Source organism: Leuciscus leuciscus, assembly GCF_965113295.1.
Source record: "Leuciscus leuciscus genome assembly, chromosome: 19".
Taxonomy (NCBI): Eukaryota; Metazoa; Chordata; class Actinopteri; order Cypriniformes; family Leuciscidae; genus Leuciscus; species Leuciscus leuciscus.
In genome coordinates this window covers 3,760,373-3,786,308 of record NC_138743.1, presented here as the reverse complement: position 1 = coordinate 3,786,308, position 25,936 = coordinate 3,760,373, and the positions used below count along the sequence as shown (strand labels likewise).

The 25,936-nt window shown below is 37.8% G+C and overlaps 1 protein-coding gene and 1 long non-coding RNA gene across 3 annotated transcripts in view; one reads left to right on the top strand and one right to left on the bottom strand.

The window, feature by feature from the left end:
• Window positions 1-25,936, top strand: part of LOC309482145 — a 241,987-nt gene that overhangs the window by 130,542 nt on the left and 85,509 nt on the right. The window lies entirely within an intron of this gene.
• On the bottom strand, window positions 8,354-25,831 carry rnf8 (ring finger protein 8, E3 ubiquitin protein ligase). 2 transcript variants are annotated; one of them, XM_082147243.1, is made up of 8 exons: window positions 25,572-25,831; window positions 25,122-25,250; window positions 22,701-23,396; window positions 19,965-20,027; window positions 19,792-19,881; window positions 19,372-19,479; window positions 17,504-17,715; window positions 8,354-9,215 (listed from the first exon to the last, which is right to left on the bottom strand). In XM_082147243.1, exons 1-8 carry the CDS (start codon window positions 25,698-25,700, stop codon window positions 9,146-9,148), a joined length of 1,497 nt encoding a protein of 498 aa, XP_082003369.1. In that variant the 5' UTR covers window positions 25,701-25,831; the 3' UTR covers window positions 8,354-9,145. The 2 variants fall into 2 exon arrangements, with proteins under 2 accessions (XP_082003369.1, XP_082003368.1); XM_082147242.1 differs by having other exon boundaries at window positions 17,511-17,715; window positions 25,572-25,830.

Genomic DNA, 25,936 nt, shown 5'->3' with positions numbered 1-25,936 from the left:
TGCCATTCTAGGCCAGTTCTGGGTGGCGCATCTTACCCCACGGGTCTAATTTTATCATTTTACTTCAAACTATAACTTTTACTCCATAAATCTAATAACACTGATGTGTCGACAAATTCATCATTGACAAATAGACACAAAATACTTTAATATTAAGCATAATTTAATGTCATACTATTTTCCAGACACACAAAATTAAACTCAACTGTTTCGGTTTACTAAGATCTCACAAATCTTGATATTCAGATGAAATTACAAAATTTTAAATAGCATAGCAATTCTTCAAAAGTGCTGAGATGAGCTTTTGTGTCATCTAGGCTATGGTCTGGAGAAAAAAGAAAGGTGGGTATCTTACCCCGACTTACTCAAATATCTCAAATATACAAAAATAACTATACAAAAAAAAAAAAAATCTAAAATGCAACTAAATCTAGTTACACTCTTATAAATAAAGGTTATTTTGATGGTTTCATGAAGAACCTTTAACATCAATGGAATGCTTCCATTTTACAAAAAGTTCTTTATAGTGGCAAAGGGTTCTTTTGATGATTAAAATGTGCTTTTACTAAGAAGAAAATATTCTTTTTAAGAATTGTGCACTGAAAGGTTCTTTGAGGAACCAGAAATGTTCCTTCCCTGGAATCGCTGTGAAAACCCCCTTTCGCAACCTTTCTTTTTAAGAGTGAGCTGATTCAGAAAAAAACAAATGCAGATATCAAGGCCTGAACATTACAACCTCAACCACACTCACGCGCTTTTCACGGTGTGATCATTTCATTGGAATCTTCCTAGAAAGAGATCGAGTCACTCATATTGCGGCACTCCTGCATTAACTACCAATGCAACATGACAAGCAAGAGAGAGAGAGAAAGAGAAGTGAGTGCGAGAGCGTTGCTGGCGCGCTTCTCTTTACGACACATCAATGACAAGAACGCAAGAGCCGAGCCCCGCAGCGGCCCGTCACTGTCGTCCCAGTGTAATCCCACATGACAACACACACGCTTCCCAATCCCAAGTACTGAGTACTAATAGACTGGAATGACACGACGAAGAGCTCGAGATGTTGGCGGTGAAGCGCGCTCTTCATGAATCACAGCGCTGGCGTTCCACAGATGCTCGTGCCGTTTACTCAGATTCTGTGCTTTCAGGAGAAGTAAACACCCAAAAATGAAAATTCTGTCAGTAATTACTCACCCTGAATAAAAACAGTGATACGCAAACTTATACGCAAGCGTGATGTGAGGAGAATATGTTGAGTTCATTCAAACCGGAGCGATTTTGTGTGCGTTTGTGTGATGATTTCGATGTTTGGAGTGAGAATAACTGTTACTGAATGTCAAGTCAAAAGTCAAAGTTTGAGATCTGTGAGGGGAATTGATGTGTTGCCATTTTTATTTTTACCTTTATCTCTGTTGACATTTATCTATGGCAGATTACGTTGTTTATTGAAATGTATTGAGCCTTCATATTAACCCTTTAATGAGAACTGATCTAATGGTGATCTATAATAATTGTATTGCAGCTAGGAGAAAATCATACAATGTTTAGATTCATATAGACATATAATGATGTAGTTAGTTTTTTACCTGAGTGTCATTCATGTTTTTGTATTATTGATGTTTTATCCATGTCATATTGTGAGCAATAGCAGTATTGTCTATAGGGCACTTATCATATCCTGACTCAAATAATGCGTTTCTAACAGCAAACACTCAGAATAAAGTGAGATGAGCTGCTGATGATCCTGAATGGCTTGTTGAATGAGTGTTGATAGTCTGAGGCTCATCAATATTAACAGATCTGCTGAAAACACTCTTTATTCATGTCAACAGTCTCTGTTTTCACCTCATTGATTATGCTAACGTCTTCAAATATCCTGTGAATGGCCACTTAAAGCTCATTTCTAAAGGGAGATGGTGGAAAATATTTGGGATGGGAGGGGGAAAAGTAAAGTCTTTTGCATGCATTATTCCCTCTCAAAACTTTGACGTTCCTTCGCAAAGATATTTGCGTTCCCTCACAAAACCTGTTGTGAGCTCGGACACACACGTCCAGTGTTTCAGAGATCTGTACGTTAACAATGCACTGTTCATGGAGTTCAGTAAAGTTGGCAATATATTCACAGATCTGAACTTCCCGAATCAATAACTCTTGAGCTAAACAAAGAAACTCTTTGTTCAAACACAAATGCCAGCTATTTCCAAATTATCTGAGCAGCGGAGAGAAGATGGGGAAGTAGCCTAAGGGACAGTCTGCAAAGTGCAATATAACCCACTACAAAAATAGTAATTAACTTCAATGTTAAACACTAGTGTCACCGAATTCAGTTTACACATCAGTGGTCTTCTACGGGTCATACTACAACACTAAGTTTGATAAAATGTGCTTTTGCATTTAGGGTTATGAGTTGAATGAGCATCAGTTACTTTATGATAGACAAGACAGATAGAAATGTTTAGAAGTGACATTTAGTAAACATTTAGTGACAGATCAGCTCCTCCCACAGCAATTCATCATCAGTGAAGCTCCTCCCACAGCAATTCATCATCAGTGAAGCTCCTCCCACAGCAGTCACATGGTCAGTGGAGCTCCTCCCACAGCAATTCCCCAATAAATGCTGGAATATTCCCATCAGCTACAAGTGAAGAGCATCAAAGCATCAGGAAGAGCTGACAGGAGAACATGAGTGATCCAGAACCCTGCAGAATGAAACACACTGAAGATCCTGAAGAACAAAGAGGTTAGTCTTTATTCCTCATTCACTCATGATGCTGAAGAACATTCATGTCAGAGAGGTTCAAGCACTTCATCACATTTAGATATGCAGTTAAAAAAATGAAATGAGTATAGATTTTCAACAAATGGTCAGTAAAGGGAGGTTTGAGTCAACATCAGGTCAAATTAGCTCCCGTATTTTGCACTTTTTATATTTCTGGTTTGACTTTTTTTGCAACCATGTAACCAAAATGTTGGACACTTTTATAATTTGTTGGACACAAGTTTACAATGTTGTGTTTAAAACAACTATCAAGTAAATGAACTTTCCAGAATTGATACACGTGTGTGTAAAAACTGAGACAATGGATTGAGTTATTTTCTTGTCTTCCCATCATGCAGTAGAAGGAGCCCAGATGATGTCACTTCCTGGGCATCACAATTTTTAGAAATGCTCTGTTATTAAAAGGAGGAAAAGCTGGAAAGCTTTTACCCTCCGGTCCTTCCTTCACATTTGTTCCTTCTCCCCCACTTCAGTCCCTTTACCCATCCTTCCCTTCACGCAGTTCACTCAGCGTGATCATAGAATATAATGTTCTTTACATGTTTGGTATAATTTGTAATGTCTCAGTGTGACTGGTACAATGGTCCCGTGTCCAGCGAAACAGAACAAAATGTAATAGAAGTTAGAGAGTTTAGAGATGCTTTTTCTTCTGTGTGTGTCCTTTCCCAGAGTCTCCAAAACATCCAAAGAAGCTGTTTGCTAATGGAGTTAAAATAGTTTTTTTATTGTTTTTTTGTTTTGTTTTTAAATTTGGTTCACTTTAAGAATTTTTCTGTGACAATTGAAATTGAAGGCGAGGCTGCTGCCAGTTAATTACTGCAAAGTTACAGTGTAGTGCGTTTAATTCAGAGTGGTGATTGGCTGCCACTGCTGGACAGTATGCATTTACATCAGCACGTTTCTGAGCCTTTCTCTGCATTATTCATGAGAATTAACTTGTTTAACCCAATCACTGCGCTGTATAGCCTATTTGGCGGGGATATTTCATGGTGCGAGTCATATGAGTCAGACTGATGAGTTTGTGACCGTGAGATGTGCGTTAATGGCCGGTGGGAAACTCTAAGTGATATTAACCACTGAATGAACGAGTAAAATATAAAGAGTTAAACAGAATAATGAAATGTTTACTTAAATGATTGGCTTTACAACCTAAATTTAAGGATGTGAAAAATTGAGTCATAAATACCTAATTGGAATTAAAGGGATCCTTCACCGATTAGCATTAAGCTTTGTATCAGTTGAAACCCGGTGGTATTCTCGAATGACCGTGCTTCCCTCCCTCATGTCCCCCTGAGACGAGAGATTTCTGTATTGTGTGTCTGGGAAAAAAAAACTCAGATGACGCAAAAATCATCATTTATCTTCATCAGAGGCGAGAGACTACAGCCAATAGGAGGAGCTCGTTCCGCATGTCTTCAACCCGCCCATAGGGGGATCTCACGATAAAACGGCGTCTTTTCAGTTTCGAGTCGACTAGTAGCCTAGCTGTATCATTTCTCCCGATACTGCCCTCTGTAACCGGTAGGCGTGGCTTGGGAGTGTCCTCGTAGGGCAGCGAAGCAAGTGCATTCTGGGAGTTGTTGTCTTTCATGCACATGAGCCAAAAATACATTTTCTGGCTTTCTCAGTCTAGAAGGCACCCACTTTAAAATAATTTCACATTTCTACTACATAAATGACCCAATTTAAATACACATTCATCTTTCCAGCGGTGAAATATCCCTTTAAATTACTTGGCACACCGAAAAGTCAAAGCATGCAGGAAATCTTCTGCCTCACCATTGGATTCAAATGTTGGGCCAATTGGGTGGACCTTGCATTTAAAATGTGTCTACTTGCTTGTACATCAGGGCTCATTTTTATGTCCTTTCACTTCATATTTCTCTCTTTGAGTTATTTTGATGTGCTGAAAATGAAATTACACCTTTTGAAGACACACCTGACAGTTCATACGAAGGAGAAGCCACATTTATGTTCTGAATGTGGAAAGTGTTTTTCACTGCGGTGTAATTTAGTAGCACATCAGAAAATTCACACTGGTGTGAGAGAGTACATGTGCTTTGAGTGCGGGAAAACTTTTATTTCAGATACACGTTTAAAACAGCACCAGAGGATTCACACTGGAGAGAAACCCTACAAGTGTTCACACTGCGACAAGAGATTCAGTCAGTCAGAACATCTGAAAACCCATGAGATGATCCACAGCAGAGAGAAACCGCACACGTGTGATCAGTGTGGAACCAGTTTGTTATAAAACTCACCTGGCGTTACACATGAAGACCCATGCAGTGGAGAAACCACATCGCCACAGTCTGAAAGCACAGTCAGGCTCACGCGACCTTATTTCGGAAAAAATATGTATGGTAATCAATGGCGAGAGACAACTTTTTATTCCGTCTGAACTGTGCCCTGAATTACACATATGATGTTTGTCAATTTAAAAGATAATTATGAAAGTCAAGAAAGTCGCAGTTTGTCATAAAACAGAAGAGTAACATTTAGTTGTATGTGAAAATCGCTCAATGAACTACATCTCTCGTCTCGCACTATGTACGTATGTGTGCAGTCTGGTACAAAACACTCAGGCATGACGGCGTAACGTTACGATTATAACGTAAGACTATAGAAAAAATGACAGACGTTAGCTTCAGGAAAGTTAGCTTCATTCATGAGAGAAAAGGTATGACGTCACATGTGCGCCTTTTGGGTTTGTAGTCTTTGTAATTACGTATTTTCACAGTCTTATACCTCAACAGTTTTACATCAAACTGCGACTTTCTTGACTATAAAATGTATCTTTTAAATTGACAAACATCATATGTGTAATTCAGGGCACAATTCAAACGAGATCAAAAATCAAAGATCAAAAATCGTGAAAAATCGTGCGCACATGTACTGAAAAAGTGAGGCCAAATTTTTGATCGCCCTCTGGTGGCTGGATGCAGTATAGATCATAAACCTATGATACCATACAGACGAAATCATAAGATTATTTTAGTTTAGCATATCTTTTCACGCGTCATATCTGCAGTGTAGATCCGAAGCGGGCGATCCGAATTCTTCCGCTGCGAATGGAAATAGTTTATAAATTTCGCACTATTTCCGCTGCGTCATCTAGAGTTTTAATGACCAAACTAGTGATTTATAACACAAATCATCTTTATGAAATTAAAATAGATTATAAAATCGTGCACAGCAGTTGTCGACCGGATTTGATGGGATTAAAATGACTAGCCTACTCATCAGTGATCTTGACTTTGGGCTTCACTTTTCATTTCACGTTTAAAGCAGCACTCAGTAGTTTCGGGACTTCTTCGCTGTATTCTCGCTTTTTGCTCGCAGGTTTCTCTCTAGAGCTCCCCCCACAGCTTCGGAATAGATATTTGACAACACTGTTGTAAAAACTCGTTGGTGATTCTCAGACACCAGAGGCTAGTAGATCAACGACATCAAAGCAGATGGGACATTCTTTAAAACGTCTTCTTCATTCGGGTTCGGACAGCGTGAGGGAGCGCAATAATGACAGCATTTTAGCAGATTTCTTTTGGCCGTAAAGCAATTGTTTACATCGCGAGACCTGATATCACGCGAGACTTCCTGACGCAGCGGCCGGCGGCCCGCCGGCTCAAAGTTGCAAGTGCGTATTTTCCGCTCACGGGCACCAGGGGGGTGCGAAACGACCACCATTCAACCCGAAATAAGTAATATAACCATTCCAATGACTCCGAAGCTGTTCAGTTAAGGTAAAAAAAAGTTACTTAGTTCACCTTTAATTGTCTCACATTTGAAATCTCACTTGATTTAATGTTTCTTTTAGACCTGATGGACGTGAACGAGAAAGAAAAAACAGAAGCTAAAAAATCCTCACTCAAAGGAGAAGATTCATTCGTAATATTACAGCGGAAAAGACACGTGTGTTTCAGTGCGCGAGATGATGAACTGAAAGAGGGCCAGAAAAATCACACTGAAAAAACAAAACAAAAAAACATTACAAATAATTATCACATCATCCGTTTTTACTGTCATCCTTGGGCTTGCCTTACATTAGCCTATAGGATCACGAGCACACTGACAGCGCGCCAGAATCGAGTTCACAAAGCCTGGAGTGAAATGATTTGCGGCAGCGGGACATAAACGAATTTAGATAGTTTTGCATGAAAGTGCGTATCTATTAGCACGAATGTTATTTGTCGTATCATTTATACGACAAAAATAGTTTTTGCGTACATATGATACGCAGTTTTCGCGTGCATATGATAGCCTACTCACTTTATGGCGTGTAATATGCACGCACTCCACACCCCTATTCCTACCCAAGGGGTTTACAGTGCGTCTAAAAAACTATTTTTGGCGTATAAATGGCGCGAGAAATCATTCGTGCTATAGATACGCACTTTCATGAGATCGTGTTGCACGCATTACATGCAAAAAAATAAAACTAATCCACTGCGGTCCTCAATGGCTCGGATGATGGGAGAAAATGAAGACTCTTATGTTCCCTCTTATATATTTAAATGCATGTAATACTTTAAATTCATTAAACTATAACACCATTTGGCCTAAAGGTCTCGAATCAACTGTAAATTATAACAAATAACACAAATATACTTTATGTAATTAATCTCACTTTATTAACCAATGTCTTTACTGCTGACCTTCGATGATCCAATTTAACCATATACTAATACGCAAAAATGACTTTAAATAAACATCACATTTGTATTTCATTTTGTTGCTGAAGAGTGTTGAACTTTCTTCTCGTATGTCCTATTCTTCTGTGAGACAGGTTTGTTTGTTTTTAGGTTTAAGGTTTTATTTCACTCTACTGTACAGGAGTGAATCTGCATTTGCTTCAGCTTTAGGCTTATTCACTTCACTTTTGATGTGAAAGGGCCTTTACATTTGCCAAAAATAGAAACAAACCCATTGTTTTTTAATGCACTTCTCAATTTTGAGGCTATTTTTCTTCCATAACATGTCTTCTTTCAGAATAACGGAAAGAAAACATCCAAAATACACATTGTGTTTAATACACTTTAGATTTCATACCTTTTCTCATGTTTTTGTTCCTACAACGAGTCAGAAATGTCCACTTCAGCAGCTTTACATACACCAAACTTTACAGTTTTATTCCCATATATATTCTGAAGGTTTTTACAGAGGGGTTTGTTCATAAATAATGTGCCTAATTTACATTATTTGTAAAAAAAAATTAAAACAAAATAACTCTGGCTGTTGACAGCACAGTATATTCTGATTTATGGAGTGATAAAAGAGGGTATACAAAATCCCCTCAGTAAAATCCCTTTAATATGTCCACAAAATGAAATAAGAAACTGGCTTTCCGTTCTGGAAATATCTGAAAATGAGTGCATATTTGTTTATATAAATGCATACTTTGCAGTATAAAATAAAACAATTGCCATGATATACTGTGATTAATCAACTGGGGAAGTATTGCAATATCAATTAGTTAAAATTTTAGTCTACTAACCTGTAGTGTTTTGCCTTAAAGCATGTAGAAATGATAGCAAATAGGCAATGCACGCAATTTGGAAATAATTACAGATCAAATGCAATCGGCTATATCTTTATGCTGTTACACTTGAAACACCACGAATATAAAGGTAATGTCCAGATGCCAGATGTATGTTCAGCAGGGATATATACAAGCCCATACGGATCAACATTTAACAAGCACTCGTATCACACTGCTGCCCTCTTGTGCCAGATACTGGAGCGCGAGAAGCCATGCAGCAAAAGAGCATGTTCCCATTAAAATCAACAATCAATACCTCACACAGACAGCCTCGGCCATTATAATGGGAATGACATACTTTGTCACATCATTTGCGCTCAGTGTGTTTTTAATATAAGCATGTTAACACTGAAATTGGATTTAAATTAGATAAAATGTGCAACTTCAAACTGAAACACAGACAAACACCTGGTTAAAACCTAAAGTGTCTGTTCCCATTGGTCAGCCATTGATCTGTCAATGCAGTGTGAACTGGCCTTTATTAGTAGAAGAAAGTATATTCAAAATATTATGCACAGAACACAGAACGTTTTATACGGGATTGATCAAAACAACATCAAAACGGCTGAGTGCAAAATAATTTTAGAGTTTATTTTAACACAGAAAGCCCAAAACAATTCATACAGTGAGCTACAAACATAAAAATAGCATGGCTAAATGAAACATGAAACCAAACAAACGAGCCGTGTCTGTTCTTCACGAGTGTTTCTCAGAGATAGTCGTCGTCCTCAGACCAGGACGAATCGTCATCGCTGGGAAAATGGACCAGATGAAGCAGAGAGTCGTTGGAGTCGGAGAACATGGAGCTGTTTCCCTGAAAGAACGTGTCACTGCTGCTGCTGCTGTCGCTGTCGTCGTTTATTACCACGACTGTTGGAGGGACGCTCGCTTTCTGACCTGAGAACACAGTTTAGATGTTCAGTTTTTAGGTATGACCTTATAGCAACATTCGTGACTTGCAAGAGAACCTGGCCTTAACATTTTGAGCACCACAGGTGGTGGTTATACAGTGGTGGTCAAAATTGATGGCACCCCTGATAAATATGATAAAAAATGGCTGTAAAAAATAAATCTGCATTGTTTATCCTTTTGATAAAAAATTCACAAAAATCTAACCTTTCATTGAAGTAAAAGAATTGAAAGTGGGGGGTAAATCACATTATGAAATAAATGTTTTTCTCCAAAACACACTGGCCATAATTGTTGGCACCCTGTTATTAAATACTTTTTGCCAAGATAACAGCTCTGAGTTTTCTTCTATAATGCCTGATGAGTTTGGAGAACACCTGACAAGAGATCAGAGGACCATTCCTCCATACAGAATCTCTCCAGATCCTTCAGATTCCCAAGTTCATGTTGGTGCTTCTTCTGTTCAGTTCACCACACTCATCTTCTATAGGGTTCAGTTTAGGGGACTGGGACGGTCATGGCAGAAGCTTCAATTTGTGCTCAGTTAGCCATTTTTGTGTTGATTTTGGACCGTTGTCCTGATGGAGGATCCAACCACGGCCCATTATAAGATTTCTAGCAGAGGCTGTCAGGTTTTGATTTTTTTATCTGTTTGTATTTGCTAGAATCCACAATACCATGTATCTGAACAAGATGTCCAGGACCTCCAGCAAATAAATAGACCCACAACATATCAGATCCAGCAGTGTATTTAACCGTAGGCATGGGGTACTCTTCATCCCTGTTTGCACTGAACACATCTGCTGGGTTTGCTGCCAAAAAGCCCTTTTTTTCCCGTTTTATCTGACCATAGAATCCGGTCCCTTTTGAAGATCCAGTCGTGTCTGACCACTGAATATGCTGGAGTTTATTTTTGGAGGAGCGAGGAGGATTTTTCTTGAAACCCTCCCAGACAACATGTGGTGATGTAGGGGTTGTTTGATAAATTTTTTTTAGGCTTTCTGACCCCCAAGACTCAACTAATCTCTGCAATTCTCCATCTGTGATTGTTGAAGAGTCTTTGGCCACTCAAACTTCCCTCCTCACCGTCCATTAAGACAATATAGACACACGTCCTCTTCCTGGCAGATTCGTAACATCTTTAGTTGATTATAACTTCTTAATTATTGCCCTGATGGTCAAAATGGGGATTTTCAATTCTTTAGATATTTTCTTACAGCCACTTTCTATTTTGTGAAGCTCAACAATCTTTTGCTGCACATCAGAACTATATTCTTTGGTTTTATTCATTGTGAGGGATGAGCAAGGGAATTTGGCCTTTGTGTTTCCTCATATTTAAACTCCTGTGAAACAAGAAGTCATAGCTGGACAATTACATGTTCCTAGTCACCCTGGTGTGCTAAATAAAGGTAAATATTAATGAGAATATACTTCAGAGATATTTTTCTCATAAAAAATTCTAGGGGTGCCAACAATTATGGCCAGCGTGTTTTGGAGAAAAACATTTATTTCATAATGTGATTTACCCCCCCAATTTCAATTCTTTTACTTCAATGAAAGGTTCGATTTTTGCGAATCACTGGTCATGCTGGTCATGTGTGTGATGCTGGCCAATAGTGAGCCTCCGTTCTGACGTACAACCCAGAAGCGTTGCGCTGTTACACTACGTGAACTCACTCAGAGAAACACAGAAGAAAATGAAGAGTTGAATAAAGTCGTTATTTAATTTTTTTGCGCACAAAAAGTATTGTCGTCGCTTGATAAACTTAAGGTTGAGCCACTGTAGTCACTCGGACTATTTCAACAATGTCTTTACTAACTTTTCTGGGATGGCAGATCTCGATTACAGAGAAGCCTATGGAGGAGTGAGACAGCAGATTTCATCAAAAATATCTTAATTTGTGTTCCGAAGATGAACGAAAGTTCCCTTTATTCCCCGTATTATTTATTTAAATGAGGAATATTTTGACGTGTTCATTCCCGGAAGAAACTCAAGGCTACAATGGAGGCGTTTCAGGAGTTCAGAAACACTGACTCTGATATAGAGAATAAGTGCTTGGGAACTTTTTCATGCTCAAACAGCGACACTAAAGAAAGTTGAACTAATAGATCCTCTTTAAGTGTTTATTTTATTCGACTTTATCTATTTGCATCTGTAGATTTCAATTATAATACTTATCTTTAAAGGCGGTGAGTTTGAGTCAGAAATCTCCAAATCAGCAGATTTACAAACACCAAACTTTACATTGTTTTTTTCTGTTTGTTCATATATAACATTCACATGATTTTATGCAGCATTTAAAAAAAATTATTAAAAATTTTTTTGGGGGGGGGGGGGGGGGGCTGTTTACAGTATGTTCTCATTTATGAAGTGATAAAATGAGATGTACAAAATCCCCTCTGTAAAAACCTGTCAAGAATGTCAAGAAAACGAAACTTTATCACTTTGAAACTGGCTTTCTCCACTGGTCAGTTCTGGAAATTTATACAAAATCCTTCATATTTATTTAGATAATGCCTCATCTGCATATTTAAACATGACATTACAGAAACCTTGCAACACATTTTAATTTTTTTGGTTGTTGCAATTTTTAATGTGATCAATCAGCAGGGGAAGTACAGTGATGTCTACTAGTTAAAGGTGCATTGTGTAATATTTAGGAGGATCTGTTGACAGAAATGCAATATCATATACATAACTATGTTTTCAGTGGTGTATAAAGACCTTACTTAATGAACCGTTCTGTTTTTATTACCTTAGAATGAGCCATTTCTATCTACACACACCGCGGGTCTCCTTACATCGACATGTTTCTACTAGAGATGCACCGATTACAGTTTTCTGGGCCGATTCCGATTTCCGATTTTTCCTTAAGTTTGACCTGCCGATACCGATTTTAGCCGATTCCGATTTCATTTTTTCTAACCACTTTACAACACACACAAATATTAATTTGATCTCTTTTCTGTAATAGAACATTTTACAATTTGCATAGTACAAATTTTTTTGAACAGATAAACGCTATAAAATAGAACTATATAAATGACTCCAGGTGTGGGTAATTCACACACATCTAAAGTGCAGTGTTATGGAAGAACCATTTCCTTTTCACATTCAATATCCAATAATTTTTTTATATTTAGCAAACTAAACGTCTGTATGAAAACAGGGAATGGCGATAAAATAATATATAAATAAAAAATTAAATAAATATAGCCTTGCAGTATAAAGATATTTCTCAAAGCACACACACACAGGCCTATTGCAATCACTTGTACAAACTGAATAATAAAACAAGTTTAAATGGGTACATTTTATATAAATATTAGTCTTCGTTTCCTTTTCTGACATAGCCTACTCCAGTTCTTGTTAAAACACGCAAATTCTGTGCATTTTGGGCACTTTTTTTTGTGAAACCCTATTTAGGCTAATTTGTCCATCAAAAGTGTGCTTTCCCTTTAATTGAGCGTGAGCAGTGCAGCAAATAGACTCGGCGCCGAAACACGCGCTTCACTGCTCGCGACGCTCCTGCTTGACGCTCACGCGCTGCTCCCGCTCCCGTTGTGAATGCACTCAACATGCACGGCGAAAAAACAATACGCGTTTGCGGTCTGAACGGATGTAATTCACGAGGTTTCCTACATGTGTGTTCCGTGTGCACGTGTGATGCTGATGTTGCGCGATGTTAATCATGCGGTGCCCGAGTGCATTTGACCGGTATAAAATCGGCATTTGTCAGACTGACCGGCCGGTCGCCAATCACGTGAAAATCGGCCAATTCCGGTCACTAGCCGATCAATCTCTAGTTTCTACGGTGGCCCTGAACGGACAAACGCGTTTCGTCACGATGTTGTTCTTCGTAAAGAGAAGCTAAAGCTAAAGTCAGCGAAAAAAACACTGACACAATGATGAACAGGTAACAATAATATTCACAATAACATATCGTTTTACTGAATAATTAATACTCTCTGCTGTGTCAGACGACGACATCACTTCCTGTCGGCCACCATAACTTCTGTTGGGTGCAATTCACAGGATTTTAAAGAAACTCAGCACAAAAAATATGTATATATATGTATGCATGTATGTATATGTATATTTATGTGTGTGTGTGCGTTTGCATTTATTTACATTTATGCATTTGGCAGTCGCTTTTATTCACATTTACATTACATTTGTTAATGTTATGAACTACATTCTGATTTTGAGGATAACTGACAAAAAGAGACCTTGAGTCATTTAATAATAACTGAAAATGTGTCTCTGATGAAAACACTGAGCATCATTAGTTTGCTTCTGCCACTTGGTTTGATGTTTTGTATCTAATGCAATGAAATACAGACATTTTTAAGTGTCCAAAAGTGTCCATTGGAGTTTTTCTATAAAACACTCAACCTACACTCTACACCTACTCACTTTTTGACACAAGTGAACTTTTATAGAAAAGAAAGTTTTGATCTTTCGATAAGTCAGTGTTCTTTCCCTGTCATTCCTTCATCCGATAAAGAGAAGCTACAGCTAAAGTCAGCAAATAAAACATTGACACAATGATGAACAAGTAACAATAATATGCGCAATAACATATCGATTTACTGAATATTTAAAGGGGTGGTTGATTATGATTTGACTTTTCTAACTGTAGTTAGTGTGTAATGTTGCTGTTTGAGCATAAACAACATCTGCAAAGTTACAACGCTCAAAGTTCAAAGCAAAGGGAGATATTTGCTTTTAAAGGCACAATATGGGATTTTTTCTCCACTAGGGGTCGCTAACCTATTTACAATAACAAAGGCGTAGATTGATGAAGCAACATTTGCTATGAATTATGGATTTTGTCGTCAACGTCAAGCCGACCGATCTAATAATGTATATGGATTACTGAATACATCGATGCTTTTATCATGACTGTGATATGAAGCAGTTCGGGATTGCTAAGAGACAGCTATCAGCTCCAAACGCGATGCGAGTCCCGCGGATATAAAAAGAATATGGACATTTCATTCTACCGAACTACACGCAGAATTACTACTCACAGGTCAGTTTATTAGACAAATTAAACTTGAGACGTAACGCAGCGCTGTTTCACTTGCTCTAACATTACACTATCACTCTAAACTGCATTTGAATGTGTTGAAATGTATGTGTTAACGTTAGTTTGCCTGTATGAGACTAGCAGTAAGCTAGATCAACATTAGAATAACATACAGATCATATTCTAACATTTTATCATTGTTGAACTATATAACCTTGATTAGTTTTATGTAAATGTGCTCACCTGTTTAATAAAGTACATGTAGGAGTTGTCGAAGTCTCGGACGTGGAGCTCTCGTTTATATAGTGTCCATGGGAGCTCTCGACATCTCGAAAACACCGCGCTGATATTGATTCTCAGTTTAGTTCTCCTTTTTTATCCAAAGTCTGCTTGCCATGGTCCATAATGTTTGAACGAAACAACAACAGCGTGCAAATAGACATTGCGAACTACACAGTTGTCCGCGTCAGTTTGGTTACTATCAGAGGGCTCTGGTTCATAGCTCTGGGTTGCCATGGCAGCACGAGCGGAAACCAGAGACAACACGGATATGACGCCATTGACGGCGACAAAACGGAAATAAAGACACGGTCCGTGTCTTCGAATTAAAATATTAATTTCTCTGGATTTAGAAGTTAATTGGAACTGTCGGGATAATGTAAATACACAACGTTAAAAAATATATAACATAGATATAGTGATTTTTTATATTTTTAAATAAAAAAAAATACATATTGTGCCTTTAAAGAAATCACTTTTTAAGGACTACAACAAACGGCTGGTAGAGACTACACCACATTCCTCCCGGGTTAGTGACATCACAAACCCTAGAATTTACATAAACCCCGCCCCCTGAACACGATTAATAGATTATCAAGACAGAATATGCTAATCAATGACTAGAAGATAACTACACATAAGCTTTATAAATTCATCAAATAACCATTCAGAAATGTCCTGTTGCTTCTACATGTTGTCACTCCTTCTTGAGTCTCTCCATCATTGTCTGACTCCGGTTTGAACATAAAAGGCTAAAAGTTTTAAAATGTTCAGTGCATGTCTGTGTGAGGCAGGGGCGTGTCTAGAGCATTTTCAATGGGGGGGCCATGCTGGGGCACTGCCTCCAAACGGGGTGGCCGCCAGTGAAAAAAAAAAAAAAAAAAAAAAAAAGAGCTAAATTCTACAGTATATTACGTAAATCCTATTGATTTTATTATTTTTTTTAACTTGAATAAAGTTACTTGTAAACAAATGTAGTAATAAAGCACATTTTGATTAATTTAGTTTTTTGTCATCCCTGTATATATCCATTAAGTTAAATTTGAGAGCCAGTGTTTATTATTTTTTGTGTTTTCATAAAACTAACAAGTTTATAAAATAAAAAACAATTTTTTATAATGAGCCATTTTAAAATCCCAGAAGCAGAAACGATTTCAATTATTTTCTTTTAATAAGTAGTTTGGCCATTACAACATACAGTAGTTTTATTCACAATCTCTTTCAAATAATAATAAATAAATAAATAAATAAAAACATTTTACTAACATTGTCACTAACATTTTAGTAACTAAACTGAATTTTATTAGGTTTAGAGACAACATGTTACAATGTTTACATGGTACAATTTCTGGTAAGCTACGCTTTTTTATTATTTCAATTCAATTCAATTATTGTGATTTGATTTAATATTGACTCATTTGGATAATTATTAGGTAGGCTACACAAGATAGGTGTTATTTTTCCTCAAGAAAAAAACAACTCACCTAATGCTGTAAACACACTGCCCTATCAGCTGGTAGTAGGCTATTATTTAAGGTTAAAAATAACTCAAATTAAATATAATGTGTATTTTTTTATTATTATAATAACAACTTTATTTAATGATATAAGTAAAAATATAATAAATATGTAATATAGAACACATATTTAGCTAAATACTCTAGCTATTTTTTTTTCTTGCCAACTATGTGCTATAGCCTATATTATGTTCAATAAATGGCTTTCCTGAGGTAAATGTGAGAATTGTTCTGCTATGTTATTGACCTCTTCACGCTGATGAAAAACACTGATTGATCGATATTATGCATGAGGAATATACATTTCGGTAAGTTGTACTGTATCTTTCAGTGTTCATTCATGTTTTTTTTTACTATTAGCTATTACTATCTGTCACGTAACATTTACAAGCGCCAAACCGGTATTTATTGTTTGAATTTCGTAATAAAATTGAGAGAATCTGAGAGCTGAGATTTTTGTATATCATAAGTAACCTGCTCTGTCTAGTCTGTCGGACTCCGTGTCCTCTTTGCTTCGCGATTTTTCTGTGCGTGAGAAAATGGATGTGTGGCGTGAGAGCGTATGAAAATTGCGTGTCTCACGGTGAATGCGTGAGAGTTGGCAGCACTGCTGTCAGTAGCCTAGCAGAAAGAGAGGAAAACAGTTGAAAAAGGCAGACCTCAACTAAAACAGCTGCAACTAAAACTTCTGTTTCGGTGGTGACTGGCAGCTCTTTGTTTGGCGTCTTGACTTCCCACTCTTGATTGATAAAGTAAGTCCAAGTCTGCGACGACCGTTGTTTATCTGGCGCTGCACTTTTTTGAAGCAAACTTCAGTAGAGTCTATAAAACTGATTGGTCGTAAAATGAACCAATCACAAGACATCTTATGGGGGGGCACCTGGGGTGGCCAATCGAATTTCAGGGGGGGCCGGTGCCCCCCCTGGCCACCACGTAGACCCGCCCCTGGTGTGAGGTAAAAGGACACGAGCTCTTGAAGCTCCGCACTCTGTGCCGGGAGCTGCAGCTCATTTGCATTTAAAGGGACAGACACAAAAACGGTGTGTTTTTGCTCACCCTCAAAAAGTGACAATAATAACATGCTATATAAAAATATCTGTGAGGTATTTTGAGCTAAAACTTCACACACACACTCTGGGGACATCAGAGACTTAATTTACACATTGTGAAAAGGGTATTATACCACTCCTTTACGTAAACCTAATTTCTTAATTTATCTTTACAAAAAAAACCTCATTGCTTAACTGGCTACTCTCTGCTGTCTCAGACGACGACATCTCCTGTCGGCCAGCGTAACTTCTGGCTGGGTGCAATTCGCAACCTCACCACTAGATGCCGCTAAAATTACACACTGCACCTTTAAATGTTTTAACCGATTCACCTGTGGTTTCTTCCCTTAACTTCTCAAAGACTCGCATCAGACAGAAGATGTGGTGATGTCACGCACCTCTCACCTTTCCGCTCATTGATGAGCCCCAGGCGTCTCTCTCTCATGTCGGCGCTCAGGTTCTCCACCATGCGGTCGATGCAGTTGTCCAGGACCAGAGAGCGCGTCTGAGACGTGATGGTCTGCCAGCACATGGGACACTTATCCTTGCGTTTGCGCCACTCTCGGATACAGTGCTGACAGAAGCTGTGGGCGCAGTTCAGCGTCACGGCCTGAGGGGGGTCACAGAGGTCAAAGTTCAAGAGGATTGTATCCTGCACAGTCCATCGTTCACTTCAACATCACTGAACTCACTTAAGCTGGTGACGCTATTTTCTTCTGGAAACAAACTTTGTTGCATTATTTTCCTGTTATCTCTGTAAAGCTGCTTTGAAACAATCTGTGTTGTAAAAAGCGCTATATAAATAAAGGTGACTAAACTTATCGTCTGATGCACATTGCGCAAAAAACAGGAAATTAATTGCAAAAAGTACATTTGTGACCCAGGATCACGTCACCAGTCACATGTCGCACGGGTATATTTGTGGCAATGGCCAACAATACATTGTACGGGTCAAAATTATCGATTTTTCTTTTATACCAAAAATCATTAGGATATTAAAGGAAAGATCATGTTCCATGAAGACATTTTGTAAATTTTGTACCGTAAATATATAAACCATTTATTTTTGTGAGTGAATGCTGCACAATCATGAACATAAATGAACAACTTTAAAGGAGATTTTCTCAATGTTTCGGGGGTTTTTTGCACCCTCAGATTCCAGATTTACAATAGTTGTATCTCGGCCAAATATTGTCCTATCCTAACAAACCGCACATCAATGGAAAGCTTATTTATTCAACTTCAGTTGATGTATGAATCTCAATTTCAAAAAAGTGACCCATGTGACTGGTTTTGTGGTCCAGGGTCACATTTGTACACCTAGTCTATTTTTGTGGCATAACGTTAGACAAATCCTGAAATGGCATTTAAAAACAAAATCTGTGATTGGTCACTTAGAATAAGTTTCAAAATACTGCCGATATTGCAGGCATTATGCCGATACCTAAAGCCTGACTATGTGAGATGGCCAACACTGGAGAAATGAGGATGAAAATTCAGCTTTTCATCACAGGAATAAATAACATTTTAAATTATATTCAAATAGAAATCACTTATTTAATTTTTTTTTTGATATTTCACTGTTTTTACTGTATTTTTGATCAAATATATGCAGCCTTGGAGAGCAGAAGAGACTTCTTTCAAACAAATACATATATTTTGTGCATTTATATATATATATATATACATATATGTGTGTGTGTGTGTGTGTGTGTGTGTGTGTGTGTGTGTGTGTGTGTGTGTGTGTGTGTGTGTGTGTGTGTGTGTGTGTGTGTGTGTGTGTGTGTGTGCGTATGCATTTATTTACATTTATGCATTTGGCAGTCGCTTTTATTCACATTTACATTACATTTGTTAATGTTATGAACTACATTCTGATTTTGAGGATAACTGACAAAAAATGACCTTGAGTAATTTAATAATAACTGAAAATGTGTCTCTGATGAAAACACTGAGCATCATTAGTTTGCTTCTGCCACTTGGTTTGATATTTTGTATCTAATGCAATGAAATACAGAGATATTTAAGTGTCCAAGAGTTTGAACTCTTCCATTGGAGTTTTTCTATAAAACACTCAACCTACCCTCTACACCTACTCACTTTTTGACACAAGTAAACTTTTATAGAAAAGAAAGTTTTGCTCTTTTAATAAGTCAAGTGTTCTTTCCCTGTCATTCCTTCACCCGATCACATGATCTTTACATCATGGTGTTTTTTTGTGTGTGTGTGTGTGTGTGTGTGTGTGTGTGTGTGTGTGTTTTACTACCTCAATGAAGAGCTCTGAACAAATGCTGCATTGCAGTTCACTCTCCAGCACTTCAGTCATCTGTGTGACCACTTCTTCTTTCTGAGCTTTGGCCTTCTCTTTCTCTTCCTGTGGGAGGAAGTCAAATTATTGCACAGAAAATTTAATTTTTACTTACTTTTTAGGCATTATGTAATTAATCAATTGCTTCACTTCCACAAAATTTGGTCACCGGTCACTCATTTTAGCAAAGGTTTGTTTGTTTGCATGACATGATCGTTGAAAAAGTTTCAATTGGCTTTCACTAACAGGGAAAGAACGGCTAGGAAACTCATCACAAACTGACCTTTGAGGTGTTGCAGAAAAATAACACATTTTATTGTCCATGTCGATTAAAAATCACACTGTGCTCGTGTTCATGCTCAACTTTCCCATGATTACCTTTGTAACTTCCAGCTCCTTATCTTTGGCTTGAAGAGCTTCCTTGAATCCTTCCCGAGCGTGTTTGAGTTCCTCAATAACTTTCCGGTGCTGTCCAAGTAAAGGAAAACGTTATATATATATAGAACACTTGCATTTAAACATTAAATATTGCAGTGCAATAGTGCAGTTACCTCTTTTAATGCGTCCTCAAGTTGTTTTTTCAAGCCCACCTCATTCTGTTGTGCTTTTTCAGTCTAAGGGAAAACAACATATACGATGTCAACACACAGATGGCTTTATATTATGAGCTGGAGCCTATCCTTATGTAATAAATTAGATGTAAACAATGTTATTTTTATTGGTGGATCATCCGAGAAACAAGAAATGTGTCATTTTTCTCGTGCTCCAGACTGTGGTTTCTCTCAGGACCGTTTGCCCAGGCTGTGAATTTACAGGTAATAATAATAATAATAATAAGAGACCCTGGATCACGTCACCAGTCACATGTCACACGGGTATATCTGTGGCAATAGCCAACAATACATTGTATGGGTCAAAATTATCGATTTTTCTTTTATGCCAAAAATCATTAGGATATTAAGTAAAGATCATGTTCCATGAAGATATTTTGTAAATTTTCCACCATAAATATATAAAACATTTATTGTTGTGAGTGAATGCTGCACAATCATGAACATAAATGATCAACTTTAAAGGAGATTTTCTCAATGTTTAGATTTTTTTGCACCCTCAGATTCCAGATTTTCTAATATTGTCGTATCATAACAAACCATACATCAATGGAAAGCTTATTCATTCAGCTTTCAGATGATGTATAAATCTCAGTTTCAAAAGATTTACCCATGTGACTGGTTTTGTGGTCCAGGGTCACATATTGTAAATAAATGTTCAGTTTCTGATCGTTTCGCTTCATAAGACCTCAATGTGTCATCAAGAGCCACGGGTATTAATCTTGTTTTGCCTGTATATGTGGGTTTTTTTACCCTCAAAGTGACGGTAGCCGTTGATATGCATTATGTGAATCACCAAGGACCACAGTTTCTTTCAGCTAAAACTTTACTTTACTGATTAACTGAAGAAAAAAAGTCACGTACATATTATATGGCCTGAGGGGGGTGTAAATTAACACTGGGTTCGTACAGACACTGTAAAATGAAATTCCAGGACTTTCAAGGACTTTTCAAGCACAACTTTTTTGGTTCAAGGACAATAAACAGAGATCTCACTTATCAAAAACAGGATACACTGAAAGCTGTATCATATATACTTGAATAATCATATGATCTGAGCAATATCACGCTCATAGCCATGTGAAATGGCTCTATATCAATATCAGATGGGTGTGAAACAATTATTTTATCAATACATTTAACTATTTTCTATTGTCTTCCAGTAATTCAAGCACCTTTTCAGAAATATGGCTGTTTTCAAGCGTTTTTCCCAAGACTTCAATTTCAAAAAGTCAAATCCAAGTACTACTATAAGCACATTGTACGAACCCTGTTAACAGCACATTTTTATTTTTGGGTGAACTATCCCTTTAACAACAGCAACACTGGTCAACACGGCAACTTTGATTGGATTGTATTATTCCACTTTTCATTCAGAGCATCACATCAGATGAAGTCTGTACCACAATCAATCAGAGAACGCTCATAAACTCATTTAAGCATCATTTTAAGAAATGGCTTCTTCATAATCAGCAATGTGAACATTAATGCAGCTTTCGCTATTATTACTAGTATTATTTAACTCATAACAATATATATTTTTTTAAATATACATATATACACACACGTCTTTTCTTATTGTTTACATATAGCCTATATCGTCTTTTTGTATAATGTGTTTAATTGTATTTTACAGAGTTGTTTACAAGTTCTAGTTCTATTATTGTTGTACCCTCTTGTCTAGTTTTAGGCCTAATAACATCTGGCAAAGGGACTTCCGATGAAAACTAGCTTTCGGGCTAATTTGGGTTGTTGATTAATATACACTGTCCCTCCTCTAAATAAAAATAATACAGGGTTCCCACACCTTGGTTAACTTCAAATTCAAGGACCTTTCAAGGACTTTCCAGGTCCAATACCCTCAAATTCAAGGACTTAATGCGGGAACACATTTCAAGAGAGAGCAAGGTTACATCGTGTTACCTTGTAAGATACATTGTAACAGTTTTCATGTGTCAAACTATGCAAAAAATCTTTTTTTGCATTTATTTTTTGGCCATATGACAGAGATCTGATGTTCTATTTGTGGTATTTCTGTTTTGCATAAAACTGAAGAATATTCGGTACATCCTCCTAAACTGTATTTTCAAATGATCTGATATTTACTTTTGCATGGCTTTTATTTAAAAGAGCTTAGGCTCATGTAACCAGACTATTTTTGCAGTGTTTCAACGCTGAGGTTCAATCGTAGTTGTTTTGTGTGCACGTGAACGTCATGGTAACGTACAACACAAAGTACCTCACTCGGGAAACACTTAAAGGGATACTCCACTGTTTTTTCATATTAAACTATGTTATTCCCTTAACTAAGACGAGTTGATACATACCTCTCTCGTCTCAGTGCGTGCACTCAATCGCTCTGGCGCGCGGTGACACTCTGATAGCACTTAGCTTAGCCCAGTATATTCAATGGTATCTGACAGCAATGAATTTAGAAGTGACCAAACACATCAACGTTTTCCCTATTAAAACACAAAATAAAACGTGGCGCTTTTCTAAGCGGGTTAAAAAGGATAACTATAATGTATGGCGGAATCGCACGAGTCGAACTACTCCCAAAAGTGCTATTCCGCCATACATTATAGAAACCACATTTTCTAATCTCACATAGCATTTAGGCTGGATTGTATGGACATTGAGATAGTATGCAACTTGACGTTGGTGTTGGAGGCTCACCTCCAGGCGCCGCTCCTCCTCACAGAAGGATTGCTCCAGACACTCGATGCGTTTGAGCGCCTGCTCCTTCTGCGACCTCAGCTGACCCCGCAACATCTCCAGCTGCGTCTGCAGCTCCTGCATCTCCCGCTCTCTCTCCGGCGTCTGATCCCGAAGCCGCTCCAGCTCCGCCGCGCGCTTCTGCGTGTCTCCAACACGACTCTTCAGGACCATCAGGCTCTTGCTGTAGCGGTGAACGCTAGCTAGCTGCTGACTGCTCTCAGTGCTAGCGCTCGAGCTGCTTCCCGCCGCATCACCGCATCGGTCCTCCTCAAGAGGTCTAAAGGAAAACTTCGCAGTTTCCCGGCGTTCCCCGGACGGGCAGGGCTGTGCACGTGACTTATCCGAACCGGAGCAGCGGTACAGCTTGGATTTGGACTGATTCGTGGGACACGGCTCCGACTCGTCGTCTCCTCCATCCAACTTCCTCTTAGAGTTTTTCAGTTTTTGGCCTAAGGGAGCGGCGCCAGATTCTTTGTCCAGATTCCCAGACAAGAAGGATTTGACCTCGTTGTAGCTCTTCTGTACGAGGGTGTAGTCGAACTCCACAGGGTTGCCGTCGAGAGGGACGCCGAGTCGCACAGAGTCTCCCGGATGGAGCAAGAAGGGATTGGCTGGAGGAATCCGGCTCCCGTTCACCCACACGCCGTTCAGACTCTGGGTGTAAAGACAAACAAAAGAAGTCAGACAGATAAAAAAACAACATACAAGTTCTTTTACAGATCATTTGTATTATTATATAGATAACACCAGTGTTATTTTAGTATAATTTATGTACTTTTATAGTATTTATTAATTTTTTTTTTGGTTTTCATTTTAATCAGTATTTTTTTTATGTGCTTTTGTCATATTTTTTACATTATTTTAGTATTTTTTATATGCTATAACAGTGTTTATTAATAGTTTGAAGTAGCTTTTACTTTCAGTTTTCATTTTAATTTGAGTCAGTTTTAGTAATTTTGGTATGTGCGTTTGTCATTTTTATTAGACTTTATTTAGATAATTATTATTATTATTATTATTATTATTATATTACTAATATTTAGCTTTACTTTTTATTTTATTTCTGATTCATATATACACATGACACCAGTGTTATTTTAGTATTATCTATATACTATTATAGTATGCATTCATATTTTTTAATTCACTTTTTAATATTTTCAGTTTTCATTTTAGTCTAAGTTTGATTAATTTCTTCATGTATTTTTGTCATTTTTATTAGGGTTATTTACATTTAGATGGCACTACTGTTACTTTAGTATTTATAAACCATTATAGTATTTATTAATATTTTGAATTACCTTTTACTTTTATATATATTGTATTGTATTCCTATATATATATATATATATGGAATAATTGACTCCGGTCCGTTGAATTATTAGAAAAATAATGCACACCCAAGGTGGTAATGTTACACTTCAGGTGTGCAATATTTTTCGATAATTCAACGGTCTGGAGTCAATTATCCGCTTATACTACAGTAACCACACCTCAAAACATTCTTCAGATGAAGCATTTCAAGACATTTATCAGGTTTTTGTCATTAAAACGCTCTTGTGTGTGGGACTAATTTCTTACACATCTCATCCCACGCCTCCATTGCTAATTACAAAACATCATTTTAGAGCTACTAACTGAGACTTGAGCCACTGATAGCAGACTAATGCAGTTATTAGTGCAGTTATTAGTGCAGTTATTAGAGAGAGAGAGAGAGAGAGAGAGAGAGAGAGAGAGAGAGAGAGAGAGAGAGAGAGAGAGAGAGAGAGAGAGAGAGAGAGAGAGAGAGAGAGAGAGATCTGCTTCAAGAACAGGGCCGTTATTACCTCTCTAGTGAGAGAAATGTCATGTAGCTTTTAAGTTGCTAAACCATTTTACTGATAAAATCATCAGAGCAGCGCTGACAACACGTTTCTGTGTGAGTGTGTGTGTGTGTGTGTGTGTGTGTGTGTGTGTGTGTGTGTTTGAGCAGGAGAGAGAGAGAGAGTATGTGCTTTCTGTAAATAAAACTTTATAGGAAATAAGTTTGTCATTTGTATCCTATTGTGTATTATATTTATGTTCTTGGTCAGAGTCGTTGTGGGTTTTTGTTCTTCAACTGTTGTCGACTGTAACGACCTTTGAAATCACTGAAATCGTTTGGTGAAGTGATATAAGTGTAAAGCGGTCAAAATCTGCCTGGAACTACTTTAGTTGTGAGTTTCCCTGAAACTAATGGCACACCTTAGAACATTCGTCAACCAATCAGACTCAAGCATTCAACAGCCCCGTAGTATAAATGTAGGCTATTTTTCTTTCAGTGTTGTTTCAGAGCCCATAACGCCCATCAAATGCTGGAATGGACAGTCAGACCCACAGACAGACAGACTCATACTACACCTTATTGTCCGTCACTGTCCACCGTCCGTCATCGTTGTGCTTGAAGACACAGTGATTTCTGGATATCATCAGTGGACAGCTGGCTGACAGAATCTGATGGGTCACATTCAGACCACGACCAACAGTAACCTGAGTAAAAACACACAGGAGAGCAATAAGCAAGCATAAATGTGCATCATGAAATCATATTGGAGCCATTAGCCTATGACTAGCAGCTTTGTTTCATAAATTGCCTACAGTTTGAGTTAAACTGGACATAATTCACATTTGTAAAACGTTGTTTTGACTCCATCATCAATGGTGTTCAGTGTTGTTTTCATTTGGATTGTATCTGGCTAACTCACAGCTAAACAGCCCCACGTAGGCCTTATAAATCTTCATGTGAAACTTGAGTTTCTGAATATAAATAAATACATGTATATTAATGCTGTTTATTCTGTGAACATGCACCTCTGAGTCCTCGGATAGATGCAGCCAGTCACAGTCTCTCCCCACGCGCTGTAAACACCATATTTTGTCTTTTTCAGAACTCTCTTCCTCGGTGTTTAAGGAAGGAGGTTCTTCAGTCTTTTCCATCATTCCTGCGCCATTAATTAAATTGAAATTATATTGTTTTTATTGTGTGGTGTTGTTGTTGCTCGCCACATACCGCCATGAAGCTGCAAGAGTTTTTCACAAGACCACTGCGCTTCCACTCCACGCTTCTGAGCGAGTCACGTGACGCCAAGCGGAGACTCTGATTGGCTGCAGGGTTTAGGGATTGAAGATAATTCGCTGAGTTACAAATGTGTTTGACTAGTGACGGTTAGTTGTTC